This window comes from Anas platyrhynchos, chromosome 2, assembly GCF_047663525.1.
Source record: "Anas platyrhynchos isolate ZD024472 breed Pekin duck chromosome 2, IASCAAS_PekinDuck_T2T, whole genome shotgun sequence".
Lineage (NCBI taxonomy): Eukaryota > Metazoa > Chordata > Aves > Anseriformes > Anatidae > Anas > Anas platyrhynchos.
In genome coordinates this window covers 117,048,712-117,074,739 of record NC_092588.1, presented here as the reverse complement: position 1 = coordinate 117,074,739, position 26,028 = coordinate 117,048,712, and the positions used below count along the sequence as shown (strand labels likewise).

The 26,028-nt window shown below is 41.0% G+C and overlaps 1 protein-coding gene across 2 annotated transcripts in view; it reads left to right on the top strand.

Annotated features, from left to right (window-relative positions):
• TGFBR2 (transforming growth factor beta receptor 2) overlaps positions 1-26,028 on the top strand; it is a 58,919-nt gene that overhangs the window by 17,905 nt on the left and 14,986 nt on the right. For both annotated transcript variants that reach the window (XM_027451097.3, XM_072033447.1), the window contains 3 exons: positions 9,319-9,490; positions 11,125-11,315; positions 22,032-22,831. In XM_027451097.3, the coding sequence (XP_027306898.1) occupies positions 9,319-9,490; positions 11,125-11,315; positions 22,032-22,831 (1,163 nt within the window). The remainder of the gene's footprint in view (positions 1-9,318; positions 9,491-11,124; positions 11,316-22,031; positions 22,832-26,028) is intronic.

Here is a 26,028-nt window from a genome sequence, read left to right as displayed (position 1 = left end):
AGCAAAACTCTATATATAGCAAGAGTTTAAATTCAACAGGAGTCAACTGTGGTTTTAGGAGGTCCTTTAGGAAAGATTTGGCTTTTTGCAACGTGAGTTGCTGCATGCTGCCAGTGTAGAGGTCAGTCTTTAAGCCATTACCATTTTGCGTTTGAAGGAGATGATTTTCTGCCACCTATCTAACCTTCCACGTTCCTGCCAAAAATGCTGCAGGTAGTTAGGTAACACTACGAAAGCTTTTTCCACGTACAGGTTTCACACCTTTTGAATTTTATGGTCGATTTACAAGTAACTGAGTAAATAAACCACAGCAACTTTATGTGTGATAATTCTCAGTTGTGACACTGGCTATATTTGTTTCTATTGTAACCTGAACTGACGTAAATCAACCATGCTTTAAAAAGATTTGTAGATCGACAGAGAAAACTGTAAAACCTCCACCCTATTAACTTGATCGGTTAAACTGATGCAGTGATGTGAGGATACCAGGCTGCACTTTGTTACTTGAAGCTATTTGGAAAGTTAAGCGTGACAAAGCCACACACTAAATATGAGTAAAACCCTGTAGGAGTGTCAGTCGGGAGCGTCTGACTGAGCAAACGTTACTATTTTTGATGTCTGTGCAGCTTTGGTTCTGCATTGTTCTGTGGGAGCTGAGGGTTGCCTGCTCTAGTACCGCAGCGGTGAGCAGACAAAGCAGCTGTCTGCGTGAGGGAGAAGAAGGACTGTGCCATGTGCTGTCATCACAAGTGCCACAACTTCAATTTGCCATGGGAAGGAAGACGGGGTTTGGCAATACAGTGTGTCAGGAAGCTTCTTAGTCCCAACACTCATAAGTTCCTCTACACCCCAACCAAAGATCCTACTATGTTCTGCCAGCCAAAAGCTGAGCAGAAGATGCCCCATGACATACCCTCCAAAACTTCTCCGCCTTCCTCTCACCTGTAGCCTGTTCAGTGAGGATGCTTCTAAAAAGAAGACAGTGAAGATTTGTCTCTTCACTAGGCAGCTGTCACAAGCTGGACACTCATTACCTGTAGTAATGAGGTGATGACTTTAGGTAAACAATGTTGATACCTTAGGAATATGAAATATGATCTTTTTTTGTTGTTTTTTTTTGGTCATCTAATGGATTTTTTGGTTTATATGTGGCACATTCAGTAGGCTTACAAATAAACTGAAGGGCCAGGATCTGTTTCTATAAAATATGTAATGGCTAATAGAGGTAGCTTGGCAATAACAGTGGAAAATATCCTAAATGCTTGACTTTCCAAGAGAGAAACTGGAAGTTTAATAAATAGGCCCTTGAAAATAGAGTTGAATGACTTGAAAGTGGCCATTTCTCATGTCTCCTTGTAGTAAAAGAGAGAAAGGGAAGGAATAGAAACTAAGCTTTTGGAGGGAATATATGCCTTTTTCAAGACAAGTGATTCACCTTCCCCAAAGCCATTATGAAGAATGAAAAACCCAATTATATTTTCAAGTAGGTTGGTGGTGGCGGTGTGACTGTTGAGGGGGCAGGAGTGGGGAGAAGCATGTTTCTATAAACAGGCTTCCTAGCTAGCTGAAGAGAGAGGTAGGACAGGTTCAGAAACTGCTTTCAACCTACTTAGAAGATTCAGTGGCATGCTTTTGTTCTGGCGAGGACCTGTAGTTGAGAGCAGAGGTGCATTTGTGTTTTTCTGAGCCAGAAGTGTTCTTAATTGTTTTAAATATTTAGGGATTTGCCCCACAAGCTCTTCGGTCATGAAAAATCTTTTCTTCCGTCTGTATCACAGAACAAACTACTTAATACTTGAATGACTGCTGTCTATTTTCAGAGCATCTAAGTTGGAAAAATATTTGTATGAATCTGAAGTGTTTATGCTCTTTCAGCCCTGTTTCAGATGAAGTAATGGCAGTTTTTACTGTGCAAATAGAGTGCCAAAGGAGGTGAAGTTGCAAGATATGCTTCCTAAAGGCCAGGTCAGATTTAGCTATGCTAATGTCAGTCCTGAGCTATGAATCATGCTTATTACAACAAAGCAGGAAGGCTGTTTTCCCTAATCTCATGATTCAGATGAGCATTGCTGTACTAGATACTCACTGTATATCTGAAGTCACAGAAGGAGTTAACCACCAACAACAGCTTCCAGTAAATTCCAAATTTAATGCATTATGCAGGAAAAAAAAAAAAAAAATAGACCCTGTAGTCATAGCTGAATAAATTGATCTTAATGTTATATCACATACAGTTCTCCAATGCTGTGTGCTCTTTACTGGCTATGTTAGGGAGGCTGTGGGTTAAAGTCAAGAGAAGATGAAACATCCCTTTGAGTGCCCTATGGGAAGCCATCATTTAGATCCTTTTTCAGCCTTTTTGCCTGGAGACAGTGTTCATTTGTTCCGCCTTCTGCGGGCTACCATGGAGTGCTAAACAGTGGCCAGCAAATGTGGAAGACAGCAGCAAGTTAAAAATCTGCAGGTGAAAACTCATTATCTGAAGCATCACAACAATGTTATTTTTATTGCCTGTTTTCAGAACATGTTCACATTTCATTGTAAGTGCTGAGCTTGAGTCTCCTCGCACCTGCACTAATGTCAGTCAGCAGTAATTTCACTGAAGACAGCTAGCTCAGTTCTTAGGCATGCATGTTTGAGGCAGGCAGCTCACTGCCATGCCCTGTGCAAGTGAGAAGAGCCAAGCCCATGATTAAAACTGCCAGTGTTAGCTCATTTTGGAAGTAGGGGATAAAAATAGTATTATTTTCATGTTTTAAATACAAGAATGATTTTTACCCTGAAGGTCTCCAGCTTAATATTCTGCTCCCTCCCTTATTTTCTCCTGTTGTGCCCCCCTCTTCCCTCACTCCTGCCAGATTTGATTGTGTTTCTGTGTCAGTGCCTGCAGCAATCCCTAAAGCAAAGTTTTGCCAGTTCCACATGCTGCTAAAAGCCAGGTATTGCCACCGCAGTGGTGAGTTAAATGAAGTTTTCTAACTCCTGCTCCTTTTCCTTTTGTCTTCCCCATCTGCAGATGCCTTCCTGGCTTGTGGGTTAGAAATAGTGGTTTCCACATTTCAGCACAGTCCACCCAGTGGCCTTCTCATAGTGAACTAGTTCTCTTTTGGCCTTCCTTCATTGAACTGGGGGGGCACGCTATTTCTGGCTAGATCTAGCTCATCAGGATGGTTCACGATGTCGTCTTTCCTAGCAGATTCTCAGACATGGTTGAAGAGCAGGCTGTAGCCCACATAAACAAAAAGTTGGAAGGTTATGGGCCCTACATGGCCAGTCTTTCCCCCATCTCACTGCCTTGTGATAGGATGGGTTACAGGACTGTGGGATGAATGTGTATCTCTTTGCATTAACAATTCCATTGTTGCCATTTGATTGGCATAACTTGCCAAAAAAAAAGAGTGTTCACAAAAGGAAGTTATTTTAGTCTTTGTTCTTTGCAGAGCCCCAGTTAGGTTTGATCAGACAGGAAAGCAAAACCATGGTCCCAACCACTCTGCAAACAGAAGTGCATTTACTACACAAAACCATGCCTTTAGACATCAACTAAGGCAGCTGCTGTGTTAGGCCAGAAGACTGAAGATCAAAAGGAAAACCAAGAGGTGAAATACCTTCTGGAGGAAAGAAGGGAGTGAGTTTCTAGGGCCATACTGTGGTGACATCAGTGATTTGTGACTATACGTGATGTGGGTCAAGGCAAAAAAAAAAAAAAAAGAACTTTCAAATAACTCTCTAGGAACATGGTTTTCAGGAGTCTTACTACAGGGAGAGTTAGATATGGTGAGCTAAACATTTCTGGAGCCTGCTTTCCTCTGACATATTTTAATTGTATGTAAAAGATAGCTGATACTTGGCTTTAAGGAAGCTGTCTTAGCATGCTTATCATCATTGCTATTAATCTTAATAGAAACAGTCACAAAAGTCCTGTGCCCATGCCAGTCCCACCGGGTTAAATCATAGTTGAGATAAAGGACTGCAGCCCACAGCATGGTCCGAGACACCAGGAACAATGTGTGTTCATACTCACATAGTGAGCGTGGGAGTATGTGTCAGAGAGTGGTACTCCAGTTCAACTCATGATGGCATTAAGTTCAGAAGTGTCAGCTGTAATTGAAAATCTGAAAATACATGTTTCACGGTGTTACCCCTGAAGGTGTTGCTATGGGAGTTCCTAGGTGATTTGCAGCATTGCCAAGTCCTGTGATTTTTATCATGAGTTGCGTGATAGCCATTAATTTTCTTGAATATCAAGCTTCTGGATTCCAGTGTTTTTATTTTCTTAACTTTTGATTTTGTAAGTTGGTAAGTTTCCAATCCTGCTTGTGGTCAAAGTTTCAAAACATTACTGAAATGCACTCTGAGATTCCAGACAGCATTGGTAAATAAAGGAGAACCCAGCAGTTGTTCTTTTTTTTTTTTTTTTAAACTTCTTTTATTTCTACAATCTCTTTGGCTAATCTTGTGATTTCCTGACTCATGGTTTTTGAATATTTAGGGTTGATTATGATCCTGTCTTTTCTTCCTTGTATTACTGCACTGTATATAACAAGTACAAGTAAGAATAGATATCAGGATATTTCCGAGTCTTAAAAACAAAGCTCAGATCTCTCCTTTCCCTTGACCCACCCCTCCCTCCTGCAGTTCAATCATCAATACGTGGAAGGCATTTTTGGAAGGCAAAGAATGTTTTTGCAGCACCGCTTCATTTTCATGATGCTGGCAGTGTTTCCATCAGTACTGAAGTTCTGCTAAAGTTATAGATCATGTGCTGGAGGGGGGTTGGTAAAACAGAAAAAATGCTCAGTGTGGTTCTGTTTCTAGCAAAACGTAGTGTCTCTGTGTTAGATGAGAAGGTAATACACATTGAATTTTCTTCAAAGTTGCTGCTGTGCTATTTAGCCATTGAGACATGAGGCCATGGAGCTGTGCTCTTTGGGAGAACAAGGACAAGTTCCTTTTTGTCTTCCTGATAAAGGCATCCTCCTCCTCGCGCATTTCCATAACGTAGTGGAGTAAAATCTTAAATCCAAACCTCTCCCATCATGTGGAATTATTTCATAGCAGCTGAGTTTTTATCCCAACATCTCCCTCAGCATTTTTTTTAAAGGAATGAGATCTATCTGCTCAGCAGTGCTATCTTATTTGTATACATGTGCCAAAGGCGTTGGAAGAGAGAAGAGAAATGCGGTAATTGTATTTTACAAGATAGGAATGAGAGAAATTGTCTATTCCTGAAATGCAAACTAAGAACTAAATAAAATTTTCCAGTGTAGATATTCCCCAGAAAACAGCATGTTGTTTTGGACTTTATTTAAATGTTATTGGCTTTTGAGGGGCCTGTAACAATATTAAAAGAAAAATAAGAAGAATGTAAACTGTAGACTGAGGTCTCAATCAAAGTTACGCATCTAAAAAAAAGAAAGGAAAAGAAAAAAACAGATACAGAGCAAACAACTCCAAGACAGTCAATAGACTTTCAGTGTGGTCATACAGTTTATAAGGTCTTGAGAAGTCACAAAAAAGAGGTGAACCACAGAGTAAAACAAAAAAACAATGGCTCCATCAGAAGCCATGGAGTTGATCTTTCCTATGTGGCTGCTCTAGTGTCTCTTCCATAATGTCCAGCCCAGGTGTTGGCTTGCACGTGCTGTGCATTTTAACCACAATGACTGACCTATGGTCAACTGGTCAGCTGGAAGATTCATAGACAAGAAACACTGTCTTTTTTGAGTCCTCTTCATGGTCAGAGAAGCAAGGAAAGCTACAATTAGGCTTCCTGCAGAAGTCAAAATAAGAAAACTAACATTAGAGAGTAGATGACAAAACTCACGTTTTAAGAAGCAAGCACACGTTTTAGGATGTCGTCCTTCAGATGTGCAAATCTGTGTGTTTTGTCTGTTGACTATCCCATTATATCCACAGAGGTTTGTCTGTTTGCTTTTTAAAGGAAAATGAAAGGTTGCTTCTGTCCAGTGTTCATATGATGTCTGAACGGGATAAAACCTTGAGGAGTTGGCTTGTGCGGTATGAAGTGGGCAACAGGGTAGTCAAGCAGTTTTAGAGATTTAAATTAACTTCCAAATTAACATTCAATTAACTACCAGAAGAGGAGCAGTCTTGCTGGTCATGAACCACTCTTTGCTCATGGGCCCATCAGGGAGTGAGCGAATACATTTTCTGGGGAAGAGCCATACCAATCCGTCATTCTCCAGGCAGGAGACCATTGATTGGAGACAGGTCTGAATTTATGTGACTTGGAAGCTGTGAGTCTTTCTTAGATTTCTAAGTCCTCAAAGCCTGGTTGCAGACTGTAATCAGAAGAGATTGATGCTGAGGTTCACATATGGCTCCAGATATCAACACAGGATGTTTGCAGAGGTTGATTTCAGCATCAGTCTGATAGGGGAAAGTCAAACTTGTTTTTAGCCCACTTAGTTTGGAACTAGATGGGCTGTCAGAGTGAGCAAGGCTGAATTGTAGTAATGAACAACACACCAACACCTGCTGGCAATGTGACAGTGTTAGGGAGCATAAATTGCAGTCTCACTTCAAATCAGATGCTGAAATGTGGAAGAAAGTTTGTGCACCTGGACAACTTATCCAATACCTTGAACTGCCAGGGGAATGAAAACAGAGGCCCTGCATTGTCAGACGCTATTACAAGTATTCCTGGGAGAAAATTCAAGTCCAGTCAGTTCTGGAAGTCCTAAAACCCTATTACCTTTTGCCATTAATTTAACACATTCAGAAATTATCTGTCACTAACTACCGAGCCTTTTGCTGGTGACTGAATCAAAACCTACTGCTCTCACTTAGAAACTTTGTGTTCGTGACTTTGCAGGTGATTACTGCTTTTCAGCTAGCACTTTTATTTTAATATTATTTTTTTAAAATCAAGTTTCTTGGGTTGGAGACCTCTCCTTGGAAGAGGTCCAAACATATTTCCATCTGTTTGTTCCGGTGGGTGAGACTTGGCAGAACCTGGTGTGGGTGGGGACAGCACAGAAATGACCCCGTCCCTCATCAAACACAATGTGCTTGAACCAGTTTATCTAAGGACTTGGTGTCATGTGGCCTTTGGCTCTAGCGTTGAGAGGACTGGGTCATGTCTGCAGCCCAGGCATCCTTCATAATACAGCTGCCCTGTGAAACACAAAGCCTTGTGAACTCAGGGCTGAAAGCACTGTAGATGCAGCTGAGTCTTTGCAGTTTGAGCAGATGTCTTTTCCTTGTGCTGCTCGGTTGTGTGGTGTCAACACAGGAGCCACAGGCCCAGCTCCCTGCTACAGGTTTCCTGTGTGAACTTGGCTGAGTCATTTAATCTCTGTGGCTCATCTGTAAAAGCAGTGCCTCCTTAATATTTCTCTGTATTGCTCATCCAAGGCTTTAGGAACATAGATTGGCTTTTTACTGGGTAGAGGGACAGTCCAACATTGGCAGGGTGCTTTGATCATTACTGTAACCTAGAAAAGTTAATACAGATATTAGTTTCTCTTCAACATCTGGTAAATCAGAGGTATCATCCCAAAGAGAGGAACAGTTTACCAAAACGATGGCTACATTAATACATATTTTATAGAGCACTGTATCCAAGACCTTTAGAATCCCTGCCACACCTACTTCAATGAGGCTTTGTTCTTCTGCATAGCTTTGGGGAGTTGTTGCAACACAAATAACGAAGGACAATAAATGTTTACTTCAGGCTTAAAATTCAGCCAGCCTGTGACATACTGCCAGCACTCTCCATCCCAGTAAGTGCTCCCAGAGAGCTTGTCATAACCCTTACCTCTGTGTAGGAGCTTCTTCTATACCATTAAAATCATTGGGCATTTTACTACTGATTGCAAAGGGAAGTGAGATGAGAGACCTTAGGTCAGTATAAGAGCATGCTAGTCATGAGAAGAAGGATGTGTGGTTTGGGTAAGGAGGGAAGATTTTGCTCCCAGTCCTTCACAATGGCTCAGAAATGCATTGGAAATGTTAGCAAAAGGCCTTTTTATTTCCTTCTGGAAAAAGCATGTATATTTAATTCCTGTTATAAAACATTCTAATGGTAATAAATAGTGAAGTTCTAGAAGAAAAAAATTGATTTCTCAGTTAATGGAGGAGAGAGGGAGAAATTACAAATCCCTGGTTGCCTATTATTGGTTGACTAGCAACATTTGGCCACAGACAGCAATACGAACATGGTTTTAGCACACAGGTGGCTATAAGAGAAGGGCTGTGTTAAATGAAGCCTAGGATCTCCTTAAAGTGGTTCAACGTATTTTCCCAAATATATAACAAAGTGAGTCAGACTGAAACTGTTGTAGATAGTCTACTCCACTTCAGATATAGTTGCATATTCATTTTAGCTTCAGAAAAAAGTTTATGTTGGCATTTTCTGTTCCTTGTAGTCACGCTGGCTTTTCAAAATAGCTTTTGAACTAAAAATAGGTTTCCTGAAATTCATAATACTGGGATAAATAACATCTCTTCCTTTACTGCTACTACACTGAAGCAGATGGAGAGTGCTAAGACTCTTTCATGACCAGTAAACAAGTAACTCTTCAGTGCTCGGGCACAGAAATGTAGCTGCTGGGTCACTGTGCAATTCTACAACAGAGGCTGTCATAGCAAGTTATCTTGAGTTAAGTCCCCTGGAGTTAGCCCAGAAAGGCTCCAGCAGCAGATTACACTAGCTGCATGGATGCGCTGTTGCATTTCCAGCTTGAGTTTCACCCGTAACCTCTGGCAGACCATCTAATTTAGGATGACAGTCAGTTCCAGTTCTGTGTTTCTTCTTTGTGAACAGTAATCAGATTAGGGGTGACAGCCAGGTGATATCTCAGGTTAGTGAAGACAGACTTGCAAAATCCATCAAGATCCATGTCATAATGATGTCACCCACCTAGGGTGCATACCCACCGTGGTTTCCACAGCTACTTTAGCAAACAGGCTGTGATACAATATATTGCACATAAGGGACAGGTATGCTGCCTGTGAATAATGCAAGTGGATGGCTGCAGAGTAGTTCTTTCAGGACAACCTGGGCTCAGAATAAGCTTGATTCTGCAAATTGCAAAGAAACTTTTGCACCCTCTGACGTCAATAGACTTTGACTTCGCATTTCAAATTCACTTTGATTAACCTGGTCTTGACAGTGTGGTGCTTGTGCTGTTGCAAAGAAAATTGGTAGTTGCACAAGATCAGAGATTTTTCTAATTTAAGGTATGAGGGAATGTTTGCTGCTGATGAAAACCTTATCTTCATAATGAGCAATAACATAATCTGATAATCTATCATTATTAAGTGTCCTTCCCTTTTTTTTTCTCCCTTCAGCTGAAACTATGTCACCTATAGACAGAAATAAGGAAAATGGACTGCAATTGCCCAAACTATGCAAATTTTGTGACATTAAAGTAACAACCTGCTCAAACCAATATCAGTGCAAGAGCAACTGCAACATCACTTCTATCTGTGAGAGGAATAATGAAGTCTGTGCCGCTGTATGGTAAGTTTTTTCTTCATACAAGTGGGGAAGGGTGCACAGCCTCATTCATCATCACTTAGTACTTTCCTCAATTGCTCTGATATTCAGAATCTCCCTGCTATTTCACCGGGCTCGGCTCTCTCGTTTCCAACTCGTATCTGTGCTTGGCATGCTGAGAGTTGCTTGAGGTTAACAACAATGCTGATATGAAATGTTCTGGGGATTTATTTATTTATTTGGAAGTGGTTCTGTTCCAGCATGTGCTGTTATTGGAAAGGAGGCATGGTTTTGCTCAAACCATTGGGCTGCATCTATCCACAGCACTCAGTGTAGAATCAGGTCTAAGACAGAGAAGATTGTGGTGGCATTAGCTGAAGAAAAACAATGCTCTCTCAGATTTCGTACTGAAGTAGACTATATATGTGTATCATAGCAGCTTTATTTACTACTTATAGGTAGAAAAGCTTTCTCTTAATTGGAAAATATTCCTCTGTGTATATACTGTCTCTGATGTAAGTGTTTCACTTTTTATACAGTGTATGCCTAAGTTCAAGTAGATCTGCAGCATGTGAAAATATTTAATGTAATATTTTTTGTAGAATTTGTTGATTAAACTTGTATTATGCTCTAAAAACTTCCTTAAATAGCAAGAAAGAAAAACAGAAACACCCTTAATGAGTTTGTAAGTGGACAAAAGAAACAGAACTGAGTATTTGCAACACTGCTGCTGATTTAGAAGCATGATTAGAACCACTTAGAGAAAAGCATGATTAATTAATTTATTGAGGTAGTCGTTATGTCCATTGACTTGAAGAGATGTTCAGCGTAATTGGATGTGGACACTTGAAATTTAGAATCGGTCCAATATGCTGTTCCGTACTTGTCCTGTGCTCCTCAAGTATGTATTCATTGTCTGTTATTGCCATACAAAGTGACTGTAGTGCAACTGAAGATACACTTTGACTTTTACATGTCAATTTATCCAAAGGACACGTGAGTTGGTAATTACACTTGAAGTACTATTCGCCTCTAAGTCTTCTGTCCATGAAATAAAATCTATGGACCAAGACAAAACACAGGAATCTGGGCCAGATTATCAGCTGTAAATATTTCCCTGACAGTGAGGTCACTCTGGCTTGCACCAGTTTTGCTTTGTTTTTACAAAAAACACTCTGTGAGTAACTCTTTCGGTGCAGAAATTGTGCCGATTGCAGGCCTCAAGAACAAACCAAAAAAGTCTGACCCAATAGAAATTCCTTAGATTTTGAGGAAATAATTCAGTTTTTATCATAATTTCCCACAGAATTTTACTGCCTTCACAGTGACCACAAAAACCAAAAGTATGTTCTGAAGTTCACAGCAGTTCATTGAGCATTAGCTTGAATAATTTCGAGTGAGATTTTCAAAGGCACTCATTTGGGCTTAGTGGTAATACGATACAGGAATAGCTGTGCCATTGTACAAATGCCCCAGTGTGGAGCAGCCCAGATGCAGCCAAATTTATCCCATTCAGGAAAGACAGAGAAAAACATATGATATTCTTTAAATCACCTTTGAGTTCTCAAAAGAGGCAAATCTGGGACAGGCACGGGCCTGTCTGCTCCCTTTCTTAAATATTCTTGCTTTGATTTCAATTTTCTCTTTTTCATTCTTAGGAGACGAAATGATGAAAATGTGACATTAGAAACAATATGCCATGATCCCCAGAAACCTCTCTATGGTCACATGTTGGATGACTCCAGTTCAGAGCAGTGTTTGATGAAAGAAAAGAAGGACAATGGGGGATTGATGTTCATGTGTTCCTGTACAGATGAAGAGTGCAATGATGTTCTTATTTTTTCTACAGGTAGGTTTAATAATTTACCCTGCATTCCTGGGCTATACCTTACATGTAACATTAAATCTCTCATACCAATGGACTTGCAGTTTGTAGAGGAAAACCTACAGTTGCTAGAGACTTTTTGGTCTCTTCTGAAAAGAGGAGCCCAAGACTTCTTGGCTGTGTGCAGAAGCTGGGGCAAATACTGATACTGGTTTGATCATAGGTGGTAGACCCAGGACCTAATTCTATCAGATTGCCTTAATTTTATAAAAAAGGATGCATTTGCAGTGAAAAGATCTGACTGTGTGTCAGCTGTCTGGAGTTTTTATACAAAGCTAGCCACACCCTTGTGGATTTTGGCTAATTTGTTAAAAATTAGTCATGCTATAGCTGTTTCTCCTGGAGCTATACAAGCTGAATACAATCACTTTGACAAATGCGTGTCTTCTGTGTGTGTTTATGAGAACCGTTCCATAAATTCAACACCAAGTGCCTTCATTCCTATCAACTCTGGACCCCCTCACACTTCCAGAGCAGCCCAAAAGGAGCTGTAGTGTAAATGAAAACGTGGCCTTTTTAGCCTAACTCCTTTCACTCTCTGGAGTGGAGCTTTTCCTCCCAGGTCATATGCTGTAAGCACTCTAGGTGACTCATGAAAACTGTGCCCTGCATTGACATGTAGAAAGTGAATAATTACAGATAAAAAATACAGTGACACAAAACTTCATTTTGTAACTTTTCCAGTTCATTCACAAACACAAGCATCAACTCCAGTTGGGAGGGGGGAGAATTGAGGCCTTGTCATTCCCTTTTTTATTGTTGTGGATTAGTGTTTCTTTTAAATGAAAACAGCCCCTTTGGGTTGCTTGCCTGGTTAGCCATGGCAGGAAGACAAACGATTTTTACAGTATCAGACATGCGGTTTCCTGTCTGTGTTTAACTTTGAGCAGAACATCACAGCCAGCTGGTCCACGGCTCCTCCAGACAACTAGATAATAGCCTGTAATAATTTTGCCTTTGGAATGACTGTCATCCAGGTCTATTCTGTACATTGTTCTTGCCTTTTTTTGTCTCTATATTTCTTGTACATCAGGGTAGTAAGGATTTTTGCAGTGTTTTTGCACATCTTATAGTTCTAGAGAGTGGACAAAAAATACACTAAGGAAGACAATTCAAGCAGTGACTGTGCTTGTTTATCAGCAGAAATGGAGACAACAAAAAAAGATTTTAATATTTCACCTGATAATCACAGCCTTTCCTTTCAAGATGTTGCTGTAAAAGATCGGTGTTCTAGCTCTTCTTCTTTCTGAATGAAGAAAAAACAGATTTATTTTTTTCACAGTGTTTCTGAGGTAAAGAAGAAAATTGTGGGTAAGGCAGAGATTTCTAATTTCCACCAGAGGTTACTCACTACGTTCCAGTGATTCACAGCTGATCTGTTATTGCTTATAGAAGAACTGGCTTATGGCACTGTTGGCTTGTATCAGTCTTGAATGCGAAGGGTAAACCTACTGACTCTGTTTTTAGGCACAAACATCTAAAGCTTCAGGGTAGTGGGCGGTATTGTGACTCACTGAAGTGTGGCTTTGGAAATGTTTGAAGTGGTTAGATCCAAATCAAATGCCTCTTTCCTGTATGGACTTTTTGTTTAAGTTGCCAATCTGAAAAATAAACCAGGCACAGTCAGACATGTGCCCAAACATGCCTGTAGTTCTGCTGTGTCAGGGGGCTTCTGGCCCTGATGCTGAACGCTGGTATTTCAGGCCACAAGCGGTCGGTGAAAAACATGTGCAGAATCAGTCCAAACAATATTCTGTAGTTCTTGGAGAAATAATATCCAGGAGACAGGTAGCCACTGCAAATCTGACTACCCCGTGTTTATTTTTTAATCCTTTTCTTTTTTGCCAAACAAAATTGTGGGCGACTAGCAAACAACTTACACCCCTGTGGTGGAAAAACATTTCTCACAGCAAAACTCAATGCCAGTCTGTTTAAATTATTATTTATTCAAATGTCTAATGTCAGTATTACCGGAAGGCAAAACCAGGGAGCAAAAACACTGGAAAAGATTAGCCAAAAAGGGGGAGGGGGAAAGGCCCTGGCTGGCCATGGAGTACTTGGCTAGGTGGCAGACAGGGCCCTTGTCATGCTGTCATGGAAAAGATGAGTGCAGGACTGAACTACAACAGCTTTTTCCTCCTTGATGTCTAGTTGTGTGTGGTGGATCTTCTGCACAAAAATTTTACACTGACACCTTTTGCTGGTCTGTCTCTAGCTGTTTGCACAGTTCCAGGCCTCCCTTGGTGTTTGGCCAGCCTTGCTCCTCAGCGTTCCCTTCACCACACCATCTCCCAGCCTCTACGCGTCAGCCAGTGTCAGCATGACAAATCCTTAACAAAGTTTTTCTTTATTAACAGTCCTAAGTAATTTGGCTGAAGTCAAGGCTACCCAGAGGAATGGGACTTGTGCTCTTTCCAGCCTCATGACTGATCTGATCTCCATGGGCAGAGAAGACCAGGCACTCTCACTGCAGCCAAGGAAGTGGGATGCCTGCATGCTATGCAATATATGACCCACCTGTATTGCAGTGCAACTTCTTCCTATTGTGCAGACATCTGTATATAAAAGGTTGACCCCAGCACTGGAGCCTGCAGACAGAAACATAAATCCTTTAAATCACAGGATCATGTATACTGTTGTCATTACATATGCTATTGTTTTCCCAGGCATTGATTTCAAACACATCCAAAAATGCAGAGTTTTGGAAAGGCACAGCAGATCTGTAGCCCAACTCTGCTCAGTTTAAAGTTATTTCATTCTGATAATGTGCACAGTGATCATTTTTCACCTTCACCTGTTTTGCTATGCTGTACAGTTGCTTAGATATAGCAAAACTTCAGGGGTAGAGATGACTGATGGGTCAACAAGAATTCGTGAGAATAATGAAGCTAAGTGGGGAAGGGTGTCAGAGGTGTCAGAAGGTGTGCTGACAACGATCTTAACACTGATAATAGTTTCCGTAAGTTTCTTAATTGAGGGTGTAAGAGATGTAAGTATTTGATTATTCAATTGTGGCTGAGTCATTTGCCTGACAGAATTACAGCCTATAGATAAACAGTGTGTCAAGTGCGGTGATTGCTAGCTGTATATGGTTGTTATCTGGGACACCACACCTGGTGTTGCTGCTGCCTTGTCCTGCACCTGGATGGTAGAAGATATTGCTAATGTTTTAGAATTTCCTTAATTTGGTATCTCTCGCTTGTCTCTAACATGTTGCCCCTGTCTTTTCCTTTCTTTCTCTCCTCTTCCTTTCCCTACTAGACTCAAAGCTTTAGTGATATTACTTGACTACATAGGAGGATCTCAGAATTAAGAGCAGACTTAAGACCTGTGCACAAAGAGCAACCAGGCCATAAATACTCATGTGATGAGTTGTCCAGTGCTCAAGGAACAGCAGAAGGGCCATGATTACAGCTGGACTGCTTCCAAGTGGATTATAACAAAGGCTTTCATTAATCTGTTTTTCTGTTATCCAACTAACATGTTCAGAAGGTAACTGTCTTCCAGCTGCCCCATAAAAGAGGTCAGTAGCATTACATAACATTGCACAGAGCCTCTCAACGCTTGTATATTGGCATTGTTCTCAATGTTTCCTCTTAGATATTTGCAGCCACAGAGTCCCACCCAAAGCTTGCAGCTGTATGTAACCCAAGGAGAGGCTGCTAATACTGAATGTGTGATTCACTTAGTGGGATAGAAAGGAAATACAACGGAAAGAAGCTAAAGAAGCCAAAAATTTGTTTTGCTCTGGTTTATTTATATTGTTTGCTTCCTAGGAAAATAACCACGCAGAGCTCAGTTACAGATTTGTGTAAAAACAAACTAGGCAGCACTCTTCCAGCCTGGTTGGCATATTTGTTACAATTTGCATCACTTGAGAGCTTAATAAGTGTGGGAATGTGGCCAACCTTTTATCAGGTTGTCATGGAAGAGACTTTAATAATTACAGACAGAAACAAACTGTAACTAACACTGGCAACATAATATTTTGGGAAAGGTTGAAGGGGTGAAACTCAGGCTCAGAATAAAAATAGTGGTTAATGTGTGGCATCTGTTGGAACATATTGAAACTGGAGAGATTGATTTGTTCCAGAAAACCACCAGCAAACAGCAGCAGACACTGAGTTGTGTAACTGAGGCACATATCAGAAACACGGTCACATGGCGTAAAGTTAGAACAAGTCAGTTTTCATACTGCTGAGTGGGAAAGCTTGGCTACAAAAGTCAAAATTCACAACGGTTGCCATGTACGCCCAGTGGAGTTGGAGTGACCTGATAGTGACTTGTTAGGATAGATAAGGGAATGCATCCAGGGGTGGGATATTTTAAACAAGCGGGTGCTGTGTCAGCAAACCAAGGAATTACACTTTTCAGCCAGCAGTGAGGGAATGAAACAGCAACAAACTATTTGTTCTGTCTTAGAGCTTGAGTGTTTCTTAAACCCCCCTGAGTGCTGAATAGCATATTTGGAAATCAGAAAAATGAAATTCTGCTTACAGTAGATAAAATATCCATTACATCACTCCTGCCCGGCCTTTACACTGAAGTGGACCATCCAGAGGTGATGTATGACATGACTGAGATGCAGCTGTTCCCATCAGGTGGCGGGTGCAGATGCATGACTCTTACAACATGTAGCTTGGTTGTGTAACTGGAGGTTCTTCTTGGTCATAACAGAGATGTCTGAGTCCTGATCACCCGATCATGGGTAGTCATGTGCTGAGAGCAAAGGGGAAAGCAGTAGTGAGTGTGCCACAGCTCTCCAAAACTGCTCATGCTGTCGCCTTACTAACCTCTCAGGAAAGAGGTAACTGGTTGCATTGGGCACTGGCCTGCATAAAGTGCTCTGAGGGCTGGGTCCAGTTTGCCTGACTGCTGAGCAACATTCGAGCTGGAGAATAACCAAAAGGCTAAGGAAATGAGTTCCTGCACCACTGGGCAAACATCCTCGGGGATTAGATTCTGAGCCAGGAGGATGGCTGCTTTAGAAACACAGCTGGAGAAGCAGGTTCTAGAGATGGCTTTACCTGTCACTTCTGCTCTCTCTGTGTTCCTATCTCTCTGATAGGAGGCCCCGTAGACCTGCCAGCTACTAGTGCTAGCCTCTCCAGAAGGCTGCTTCAGCAGATGCCGTCACTGGGCTTTTACATGCCCTGACAACCTCCTCTTTAGACTAAATATGAAGACATACAGCTCAAACACAAGTTACTGGCCTTGACAGTCTTGGTTTACCTGGTCCAAGAAAAATCTTGTCAAATTCAGGAACTGGCTGCAAGAATTTGACTTTCAGGAAAGTCTACAAGAAATGCCAGGGTTTATTTTCCACTGGATAGCAACATAGAGTCTGGTTTTAAAATCTAGTAATCTATGTCTTCTGCCATCAGATGGTTCAGCACAGAAAAGGAAGGTTGGAACTGATTTCCTGCCCCACAAAACTAATAAGTTTTTTAGAAGTTCTTCATCTCCAGCAGGGATGGAAAATGAAAATGTTTCCAGGAAACTGTCAAGATAAAAAAAAAAAAAAATGCAGGTTAGTTTGAAGTGCAGCATTTGAGTTTGATTATTTCCAAATATTTTGTGTCAGCATTGACCATTTTCCTGAGAAAAAAACACCCACTTTCCAATAAAAAAGCAATATTCCCTATGTGCAAAGCCCAAACAACAACACTCATAAAATTAGCAGAAGTTTCTAAACATAAAACTTGGATCAACTTTCAGACCACTTTTGTTCACAAGACACGGGTTTCAGAGAAAAGTATAGGAATGTCTTGTCTAATAGAGTTTCTGTTTTGATGATCAACATTCCCCAAATAAAAATATTTTGCTGAAGATTCCCAAACCAGTTTAGCTCTAAAATGACCCAAACCAGGAGGGAGCGTGATACAATAAGCTATAGAATTTCATTATCACTTGAGGATTCCTTTAGAAAATAAATTACCCCGAACAGCAGCTCAGAGTCTGTGAAACTTCTCCCTGAAAATGAAACATTTCATGGAATTAATTTTCATCCAGGAAGTAGCATTAAAGAGATGGGCAGACCTTTGTATATTTTATTGCTTAGTCTCTTGCCCAGAAATCAGTAAGCACGTAAGGTTCAAGCTCACATTTTGCCTGAATCAGAGTTGTCAGAGATGGAAAGCTCTTCCTGGAATCAAACAGAGCAGAACTTGAACTTGGAGCTCCCATACCCCAGACTAGTCCCCTCACTGGTGGGGATTCGACACTCATATCTCTTGCCAAATTGCAACATTTGAACAGAATCCTGTTTATGCAAAAGCCTTCAAAAAGTGTTAGTTTTCATTCCAGCGTGGAACTGAAACCAAACTATGAAACCTCAGAGTTGCTGCAAAGAGGAGTTGTCCTTCAGTCAGCTCAAAGGGCTGCTTTGTGTCTCAGGAGCCTGCAAAATAACTGGACCGCAGGCCAGGTTCTGGGCCCAGATTTTGTGACTGTGTGTTTCTGGAGATTTTAAGGCACTAGATGAGCTTGCAAGACATCAGTATTGATAAGTTTATCATGAGTTCTGTTGGTATGGGGTATATTCTTGCCCTACTGTGGAGCTTCGACTGACAGATGAGTAGGCTGCAACTTCAGGAAGCACAAGCAGCAGACAGTGTTGGATTAGTTCAGTACCAGCTGCATGCTTATGCTGCCCTATGCATTAGAGCACAGCTCCTAATTTCACAGGAATCATTTTATTTATTGTTTCCAAAGTTCAGTGACACCGAGGTTCAATCAAAGGTCCAACCTAAAGAATTTGTAAGCAAACCAATGTTGTGCCTTGAAGCCTCCTGCCCAGAGTGTTTCCATTTTTCTTGGCACCTGAGCCCAATTCCCTAAAGGCTTGGGTAGTGCTAAGGATCATGCAGATAGCTTGTGCTTAGTTTAAGCCACTTACAGGAAGCTTTCTTTTAGTTAGATTTCTCTATTGTTATGCTTTATTAATAGGCTCTTTTGAAGCTTGAAAAAGGACTGATCTGCCTGAATGATAGTTCTGGGTGGGGAAAGTTATTTAGGAGCATGTTGGCAAAACCTGAAAGGCTATTCCATTTAACCATTTCCTTGCTTGCCTGTTCAGCCAGGCTTTGCTCATAGCAGTGCTCAGAAAGAGGAAGCTGCACTCCCATTTTTGAAATTATGGTGCTTGAGTCATAGGCATTTATTATAAGCAAATGAATATATTTATTCTGAGATTCCTGCAATCAAGCCAGAAAATGTTGGCTAGCCACTATGCAAACATACAGATGCACTCTTGATTTTGATCCTGCCCTGAGTTGGAATGCAAATTCAACTCAGAAGTACCCCAAACTTAGCCTGTGCTGGAGGGGCTGATTTTGTTTTGCTCATATCAGCAGTCAAAATCAGAAGTGGTTTCCTTGCTTTAACCAGCCCCTGGTGCCAGCATCTCTTTACTGTTGCTGTCTCCTTTAATCTTGCTGGCATGCAGCTCAGTCCCTTCATTCTAAGCCCAGGATCCTGCACCCAGTTCCCCGTTTGGTGCTCATTCTTGCTCTTTCCAAGCCTTGAATGGGACTGTCTAGTGTCTTAAAAACAGAAAATGAGCACATCTTACATCCCTGCTGCTTTAGGTGCAGGATGTGCAGCCACATGCTTTTTACCCCCTGCCTCCCTATTTCCTCCACAGGATGCTGCTGAAGCGGATATGTCACTTTGCAGCAGGGATGCAGGACAATACAGTGTTCAGGGGAAGTGGTAAAACTGCTCAGCCTCAGAGCAGTTTTTTCTGCTTCTGCTTTGATTAATTTATTTTTTTTTTTTCATTCTTTTCCAAATGACATTTGCAACATCAACAGTTTCTGTCTTCCACCCAGAAATCCCCAGTACCACAAGCCGAGCTTTCCCTTATGCAGAAAGAGGAAGAGCTAAAGCATCTGTGAAGTCTGTTGGAGACTTCTCAGCTGTAGGCCTAAGTAATACAGCCTGCACTCAGACATTATGGGAATGACCAGAAACCCTCGGTGTATCCATAATGGTAAAGAAATTGAGACTTTGGATGAGTTTTTTCTCCATTAGATCTGCACGTGTGCCAACTACCTCTAGCTGCTTGGAGTCTAATACATCTCGGGGTGTTTTGCTTTATTTTGTTTTTCCCTCATTTAGAAAGACATCTGTTTTTTAAATATCTGAGCTATATACTGCAAAGTGGCAAAGTAAAAGAGCTTAAAGTGTTCTGAAGAAGCACGTACACCACATAATATAGATTGCAGGAGAATGATATATTGCTCAGTTGCAAGAGCACAGTCCAAACTTCAAGTGTTCTTTTTGGTGACCAAGGGAAAACAACAACAGAACTCTAAATGCTCATAAAAACTATTTATCTGATTGTTACAGATCACAGTTGCGTTTGTAAAATTACGGCCTGTTCGCAACGAAAACTCAGAAACAGAGCTATCGTACAGCAGTCAGTCCTCTTCCACCAGGGTGTTTCCCTAGTTCTTTACAAAGTAGATTTTCTGAGAGCAAAGTATTCACGAGGGAATAAGTAATGCAAATCTTCTGTTTACTGACAGTGACATTGGCCATTCTAAATATAATCCTCCAGTAAGGGCTATAAAAAACTGTATTTTTTTTTTTTACCCTTTTCAACAAGTTGAGAAGTTGAAGGGCTGCCTGTAATCTGTGATTATACGTTTAAGTATAGGTATGTTACTAATGTTTTGTTGCCAGGGGAAAGTGTTTGAGAATACGGATTTGTGATTTGCATAGGTGTGAAAGAAGGGTTAGGCTTAAAAGGTTAGTTTGCATGAATGAAATAAATTCATGTCTTTGTTGGCGTAGCACGGGTGCTGCTAATGAATGCCACTAACCTGTGCTAGCTGGAAATGTCAGTGCTAGAAAGACACTTCCTCTTCCGTGAAGCCCTGTGAGAGATGGTAGGATTGAGTTACTTGCTCTACACTGACTGATGAACCTTGCAAACAGAGGAAGCACATCCTGGTTCAGGATTCAGGCCTTCTTCCAAAAAAAGAATGTACTCTTAAGATGTCCTGTCACCTACCTTTGAATAGCCGGTGGCTCCTGCTGCTTGCCAGCTATCTGTGCCTACAATGTAAAAGTGATTATAAGTGAAACTGGGGGGTCGGAGGCATTGCTTGTTCTGATAGCAAATTCTTTTTCCCTACCCTTTTCGGTGCTTTTCCCTTCATTTTGAAAGACTTTTCTCATGCACCATGTAGGGGAATCAGAGGCTTACAGTTACTGTAGTTAGTGGCAATTTCCCTTCAGAATGTATTAAACTTCTTCATATTGACTTATTTGGCTCAATGCACAGGGCCTGAGTCAGTGACATGGCTGTAAGCATCCACCAGTATTGTATTGCAAACACTAGCCACTTGCTTAACTTTGGTTACAGCATTAATTGTTTTAGTCTATTCAGGTTAGACCCTCAGGGCTTCTTCCAATTAGTGACCTCCGCCATGGAAAAGTAATGCAGCGCATTTACTGTGACTCAGAGGAAGAAATAGGCTAACAGAGTATGTTTTCATTGTGCAATCAAATCAGGTTCAGTTAAGTTCTGATTCCCTTTAGTCTGTTTTCAGAATAAAACTATTCCCTTTCATGCTATTTATTTTCATAGAATCATAGAATATCCGGAGTTGGAAGGGACCCATAAGGATCATTAAGTCCAACTTGATGTCTTTTCCCTAAGACATACCCCAGATTGAACCAGTAGGGTCATTTCTAGGGGTGTGAGGACATCTCAGAGAGGAATATGTTCCTTTCTGTTCCCAGAGCATGTCCTTATTCAAGAATATGTCTCTATTGTCCTTTTATTCCCTATCCCTATGTACTTCACCTAACAATATGCTAGTGGGGTTACATCCACTAAGGAGCTTGGAATGAGCTATCTATGGCTTTCCAACAAGGCAGCCAGTGTAGAGCCAGGAAGTGACACATGGAGGAAGTTTTCAGTTACATAAATCCATGCAAAAAGTGCACGGGGGATGACAGTTCTCAGATGTGCCATACATGCCTGATTGTGCCTAAAGGGTTCAAACACCTGTGCACATGCAGGTGTTTGAATTTGTTGTAGCAACACTTTCACATATATCAAAGAAAGAGAATGAGTTTTGTTTTTCAGATTCATGTGCAGGCATACATTTTGTGCTTGAATATTAGCAGACATTATTTGTTTATGGATAGGCTTCCTGAAGATGACTTTATATGGATCCTACTGAAATATACATGATCTGGCATGGTAACTGGACAATTGGGTATTTATGTGCTTCATTGTCTATTTACTTATCCCTCAAGTTCTTTGGAGAAAAATTAATGTTTTCTTGTAATTATTGGTTAAAGGGGCAGAAGAATACATCATCAGAGTAAGTGCAGGGGACTTTGGCTACTGTCTTCAGGAGTGTGAAGGTTTCGTCCAAAATGTATTAAGAGCTTTAGAGAAGAACAAAGCTATTAAATTACATTAGTTTCTTACTTATTCAAGTCTGGCTCCATATAAAATAAGCAGACAGGGAAGTCCTGCAGGCCTATAAACAAAAGAACATTTTGAGGTAAGAAAGTAGTGATCATTTTTATTACTTACTATTAATGGAGGAAATCAGGTATTGCACACAATGAAAATTGTAGGTTACTGACAACTTCCTGTATACACAAATCTATGCTCTCATTTAATGTATATCTTCCTTCTGCTCTCTTTTACAGATGACCCCCATAAGCCAGAGGAGAAAGATGAAATTTCCAAAGTCACAATCATAAGTCTTGTCCCCTTACTGGTGATTTCTGTTGCTGTGATTGTTATCTTTTATGCCTACCGCACTCATAAGAAGAGGAAGCTCAACAAGGCATGGGAGAAGAATGTTAAGCCCAGGAAACATAAGGACTGCAGTGATGTTTGTGCTATTATGTTAGATGATGACCGTTCAGACATCAGCTCTACCTGTGCCAACAACATCAACCACAACACAGAATTGCTGCCCATTGAGTTGGACATTGTTGTTGGCAAAGGAAGGTTTGCTGAAGTGTATAAAGCCAAACTGAAGCAAAACACATCTGAGCAGTATGAAACTGTGGCAGTCAAGATCTTCCCCTATGAAGAGTATGCATCCTGGAAAACTGAGAAAGACATTTTTTCAGATGTAAATCTCAAGCATGAGAACATCCTCCAGTTCTTGACGGCAGAGGAGCGTAAGACAGATCTTGGTAAACAGTATTGGTTGATCACTGCCTTCCATGCTAGAGGAAACTTGCAGGAATACCTCACACGACACATTATCAGCTGGGAGGACCTCTGGAAACTGGGTGGATCCTTGGCCCGAGGGATTGCCCATCTCCATAGTGATCACACACCCTGTGGTCGCCCCAAAACCCCTATTGTGCACAGAGACCTAAAGAGTTCCAACATCCTGGTGAAAAATGATTTAACCTGCTGTCTCTGTGACTTTGGGTTATCCTTGAGGCTGGACCCTTCTCTCTCTGTGGATGACTTGGCCAATAGTGGGCAGGTAAGTTAAAAGTTTGAAGAGGTGCGGTATGTGTTGTATCAGCTGGTGCATAAGTTCCTGGGGTGAAAAGAGAGGGTTAAAAAATATATGCTGCCATATTTACTTAAAATCACCAAAAATAAATGTAACTGCTTTTTTGTGTGTTTATTTTTTATATGTATATATAAACAAATAGGCTTTAAATTTAACATTAAAGCAACAGTGAGAGAAGTGCAGTGAAGATTTTGTTCTGATCAGAGAGCTACATATGCATATGATGCCACCACTATGCATTTATATTGAAACAAGTATGAGCTTGTCAGCTACAGTTTGTGGTGCTGCTGCAATGCACACACACGATAAGGATATGCTTCATATTTTGAGGTTAAACCACAGTTTTCAGGCCTTGCGGCACTATGGTTTTGTGTGAGCAGACCGACTGCTGATGTACCCCAGCATATGTGAAGTCAGTCCTCTCTGTCCTCAACAGGCATAGGCAGATAACTGCAGTGATATATAATCACTTTAAAAGGCTGAAAATAAACCTATTTAAGATCAGGGGACTTTCTCCACATGCAAGAAAATGTAAGAATGTCAAATAAAAATAATTGCTCTGTTGTTGCTTTTTGAACTAAGCAGGGTGGATAAGGCACATCTACTTCACAGGCATACCACAAGGATGTTTGTGAATACTTTGAAGATGATTTTTTTCAAGTATATCTCTAAATATTGGCTCTTCTGATGAAAGATCCTGTAGTATAAATTCAGGCCATTTGTTAAGTGAATTAATTCCTAATTAATTACTATTTATAATTATACATAGGTCTCATTCAAAGCCTGTCCATTTACTCTGCCTTTTACTTTGCATGGAACTAATATTTTGGTTTACGGAGTTTTCAGGGACAGCTCTTCAGGCAATAGTACTCTATTGAATTCATGGGAGCTTTGCTGTTGTTTATCAAATGAAGATCTTTCTCTTCAAAATTCTCGTTAGTATGAGGAAACTACCCTGATCTCATTTTGAAAGGGTTTATTAACCACAGTCAGGAGTGAATGATAACCAAGGAAAGCATATTTAAAATAATACAAACACAGCTCGCAATCACATACCATTTTTCTCCAGCATGCCAGAGCCTTTTGGAGTCTGGTGAAGTCATCCCATATTGACAGTGATAGGACTGGTTCCATTTGGAGTAAAGTGAAAACAGTGTTTGGCAGTGTATGTCAGGGGCTCGGAAACTTAACCCCACCCACCCCTCAGAGACTTCAACTGCTTAAAGACAGCCCATATTTCAAGCTGATTTCTCTGGCATTGCTCACAGACACTTGGAAATAGGAGGAGAGCTTTGGTACTGTCACTTCCACAGTCCGCACTAACGCTGACAACAAAGCACAGTGCTGTCCACAGCAAGTTACTGCTTTGAAATTGGTGCCCTCAGGCACTCGTGTAGAGGCCCCATGTTTTACTTTGTTTAGCTTCACTGAATCAGTGGCTGAGCTAGTGTTATTCTCTGTGGCAAGGGGTAAAGTAGCATGAAGTGGCTGCATGTTAACCTCCACCTTGTTTCTTCTGGGCACAGAAGCACCACCCACCCAAATTTCCCAATATGCCAATTTTAGTGCTGTAGCTTTTGTCAAAGAGCTCTCGCACAAGAATTGGCCTGTTGGGTCATTTCTAAACTTCACCCATTGACTTAAACCTTTTCCACCAGGAGGTCCAGTTTTTGAAGGTATATAATGGAGCTGACCCAAATTTGAATACAAGGAAACCTCTAGCTTCCTATGAAATAAATAGAAGAGTTTAAGTATTTTACCATTTTTCTGGTCAGACTTAGACTGTAATGTTCAAGGCAAGTTGTTGGGGTTACAAAGCTGTCTTTGTTCCCATCTACCCACCTACCTTCCACATGAAGCCATTAGCCATTATTGACTATACAATACCAGTGCCCAGAATGACTAACTGTAAACCATCTTTTTCTCAGTTTCTGTGGTCTTTTTAGTCTAGCCATTTGACCATCCATGATGATTAATATTTGCAGACATTCTTAATGTGAGTTCATAAAGCTGGACCTTTGTCCCGTTGTGTTCAAAGGACTGGCAGGTGCCAGGAAGGGCAGGCGTTCCCCATCTCGGCATCAGCAGCAGCCTTGTAACAGCTGATCTTCCTAATCAGATAAAGAGGGATATCCACTGCCCATCTGACTGACATACCTCAAGGCACAAAGCATCCCCAATAGCTTGAAAAAAATGTAAGGTCTGCAGTATAAAAGTTGCAAAACTCACACAAATTATAATATACCACTGGAAGAAAAATGATCCCTCACTAGGAGTTTTGGAAGAGAAGAACAGAAAGCAGACCAGTCATTGCAGAGAGAAAGCATATCCCAATTCCAGACAAATGATCAATTCTGAATTGCTGGAGTTTAGGCACCTAAAATGTCTTTGAGGTCCAGGACTCATGTTTCCCAAGATGCAGGAACAGTATCTTTGACCCAAAGACCTCATAATCTAAATGCAGATAAAAAGACAGAGCAGAGTGGAACAGATGATAAATTCTAAGCAGGATGGAAATGGGATTAGCTTGATATCGTTCTTCATGTCATTTTAAATTTTCTCTGCATTTCCCATTGCACTTTTTAGTTACAGGGCTTGAGCCTCCATTGTGCAGCTAAGCTGCGGAATCATTTTTATTGCTGCAAAGAGAGTGTGAAATGTTGCCAAACTAAAACAGCACTTGGGACAATGTTAAGAATCCGTATTATTTGAGTCTGTTGAAAACAGCAGGATTTGGGGCTGGGGAACCGTGGGATATAGTGTGCCGGTATCCCTTCTAACACTTTGCATGGAATCTGCTTGGGGAAGAAGTTGTGTGTTGGGGAAGGGATGGAGGTAGGAAGAGCCTCTTCTGTAGGGTTTCCATATGTTCATGTTCTGTAAGGCAGGGAGATATTGGTGAACTCATTGGTGCTGAGACATGATTATCCCAAGTAACTGTTCAATGTGTTGGTGTCGCTCACATGCTTGGCCTTAAATTAATCACAGAACCCACATGATAGGGAATTTGACTTTGGGACAGATGCTCAGGTTTGTTGTTGTTTGTTTTGTTTTGTTTTGTTTGCTGTCCCCTGTTTATATCAAGGCTTTAGTCCTACAAACATTTGGATATGGTGCATTACACTTCTTGCAGCACTTTTTCCCCATTTGCCCTGGGGATGGAG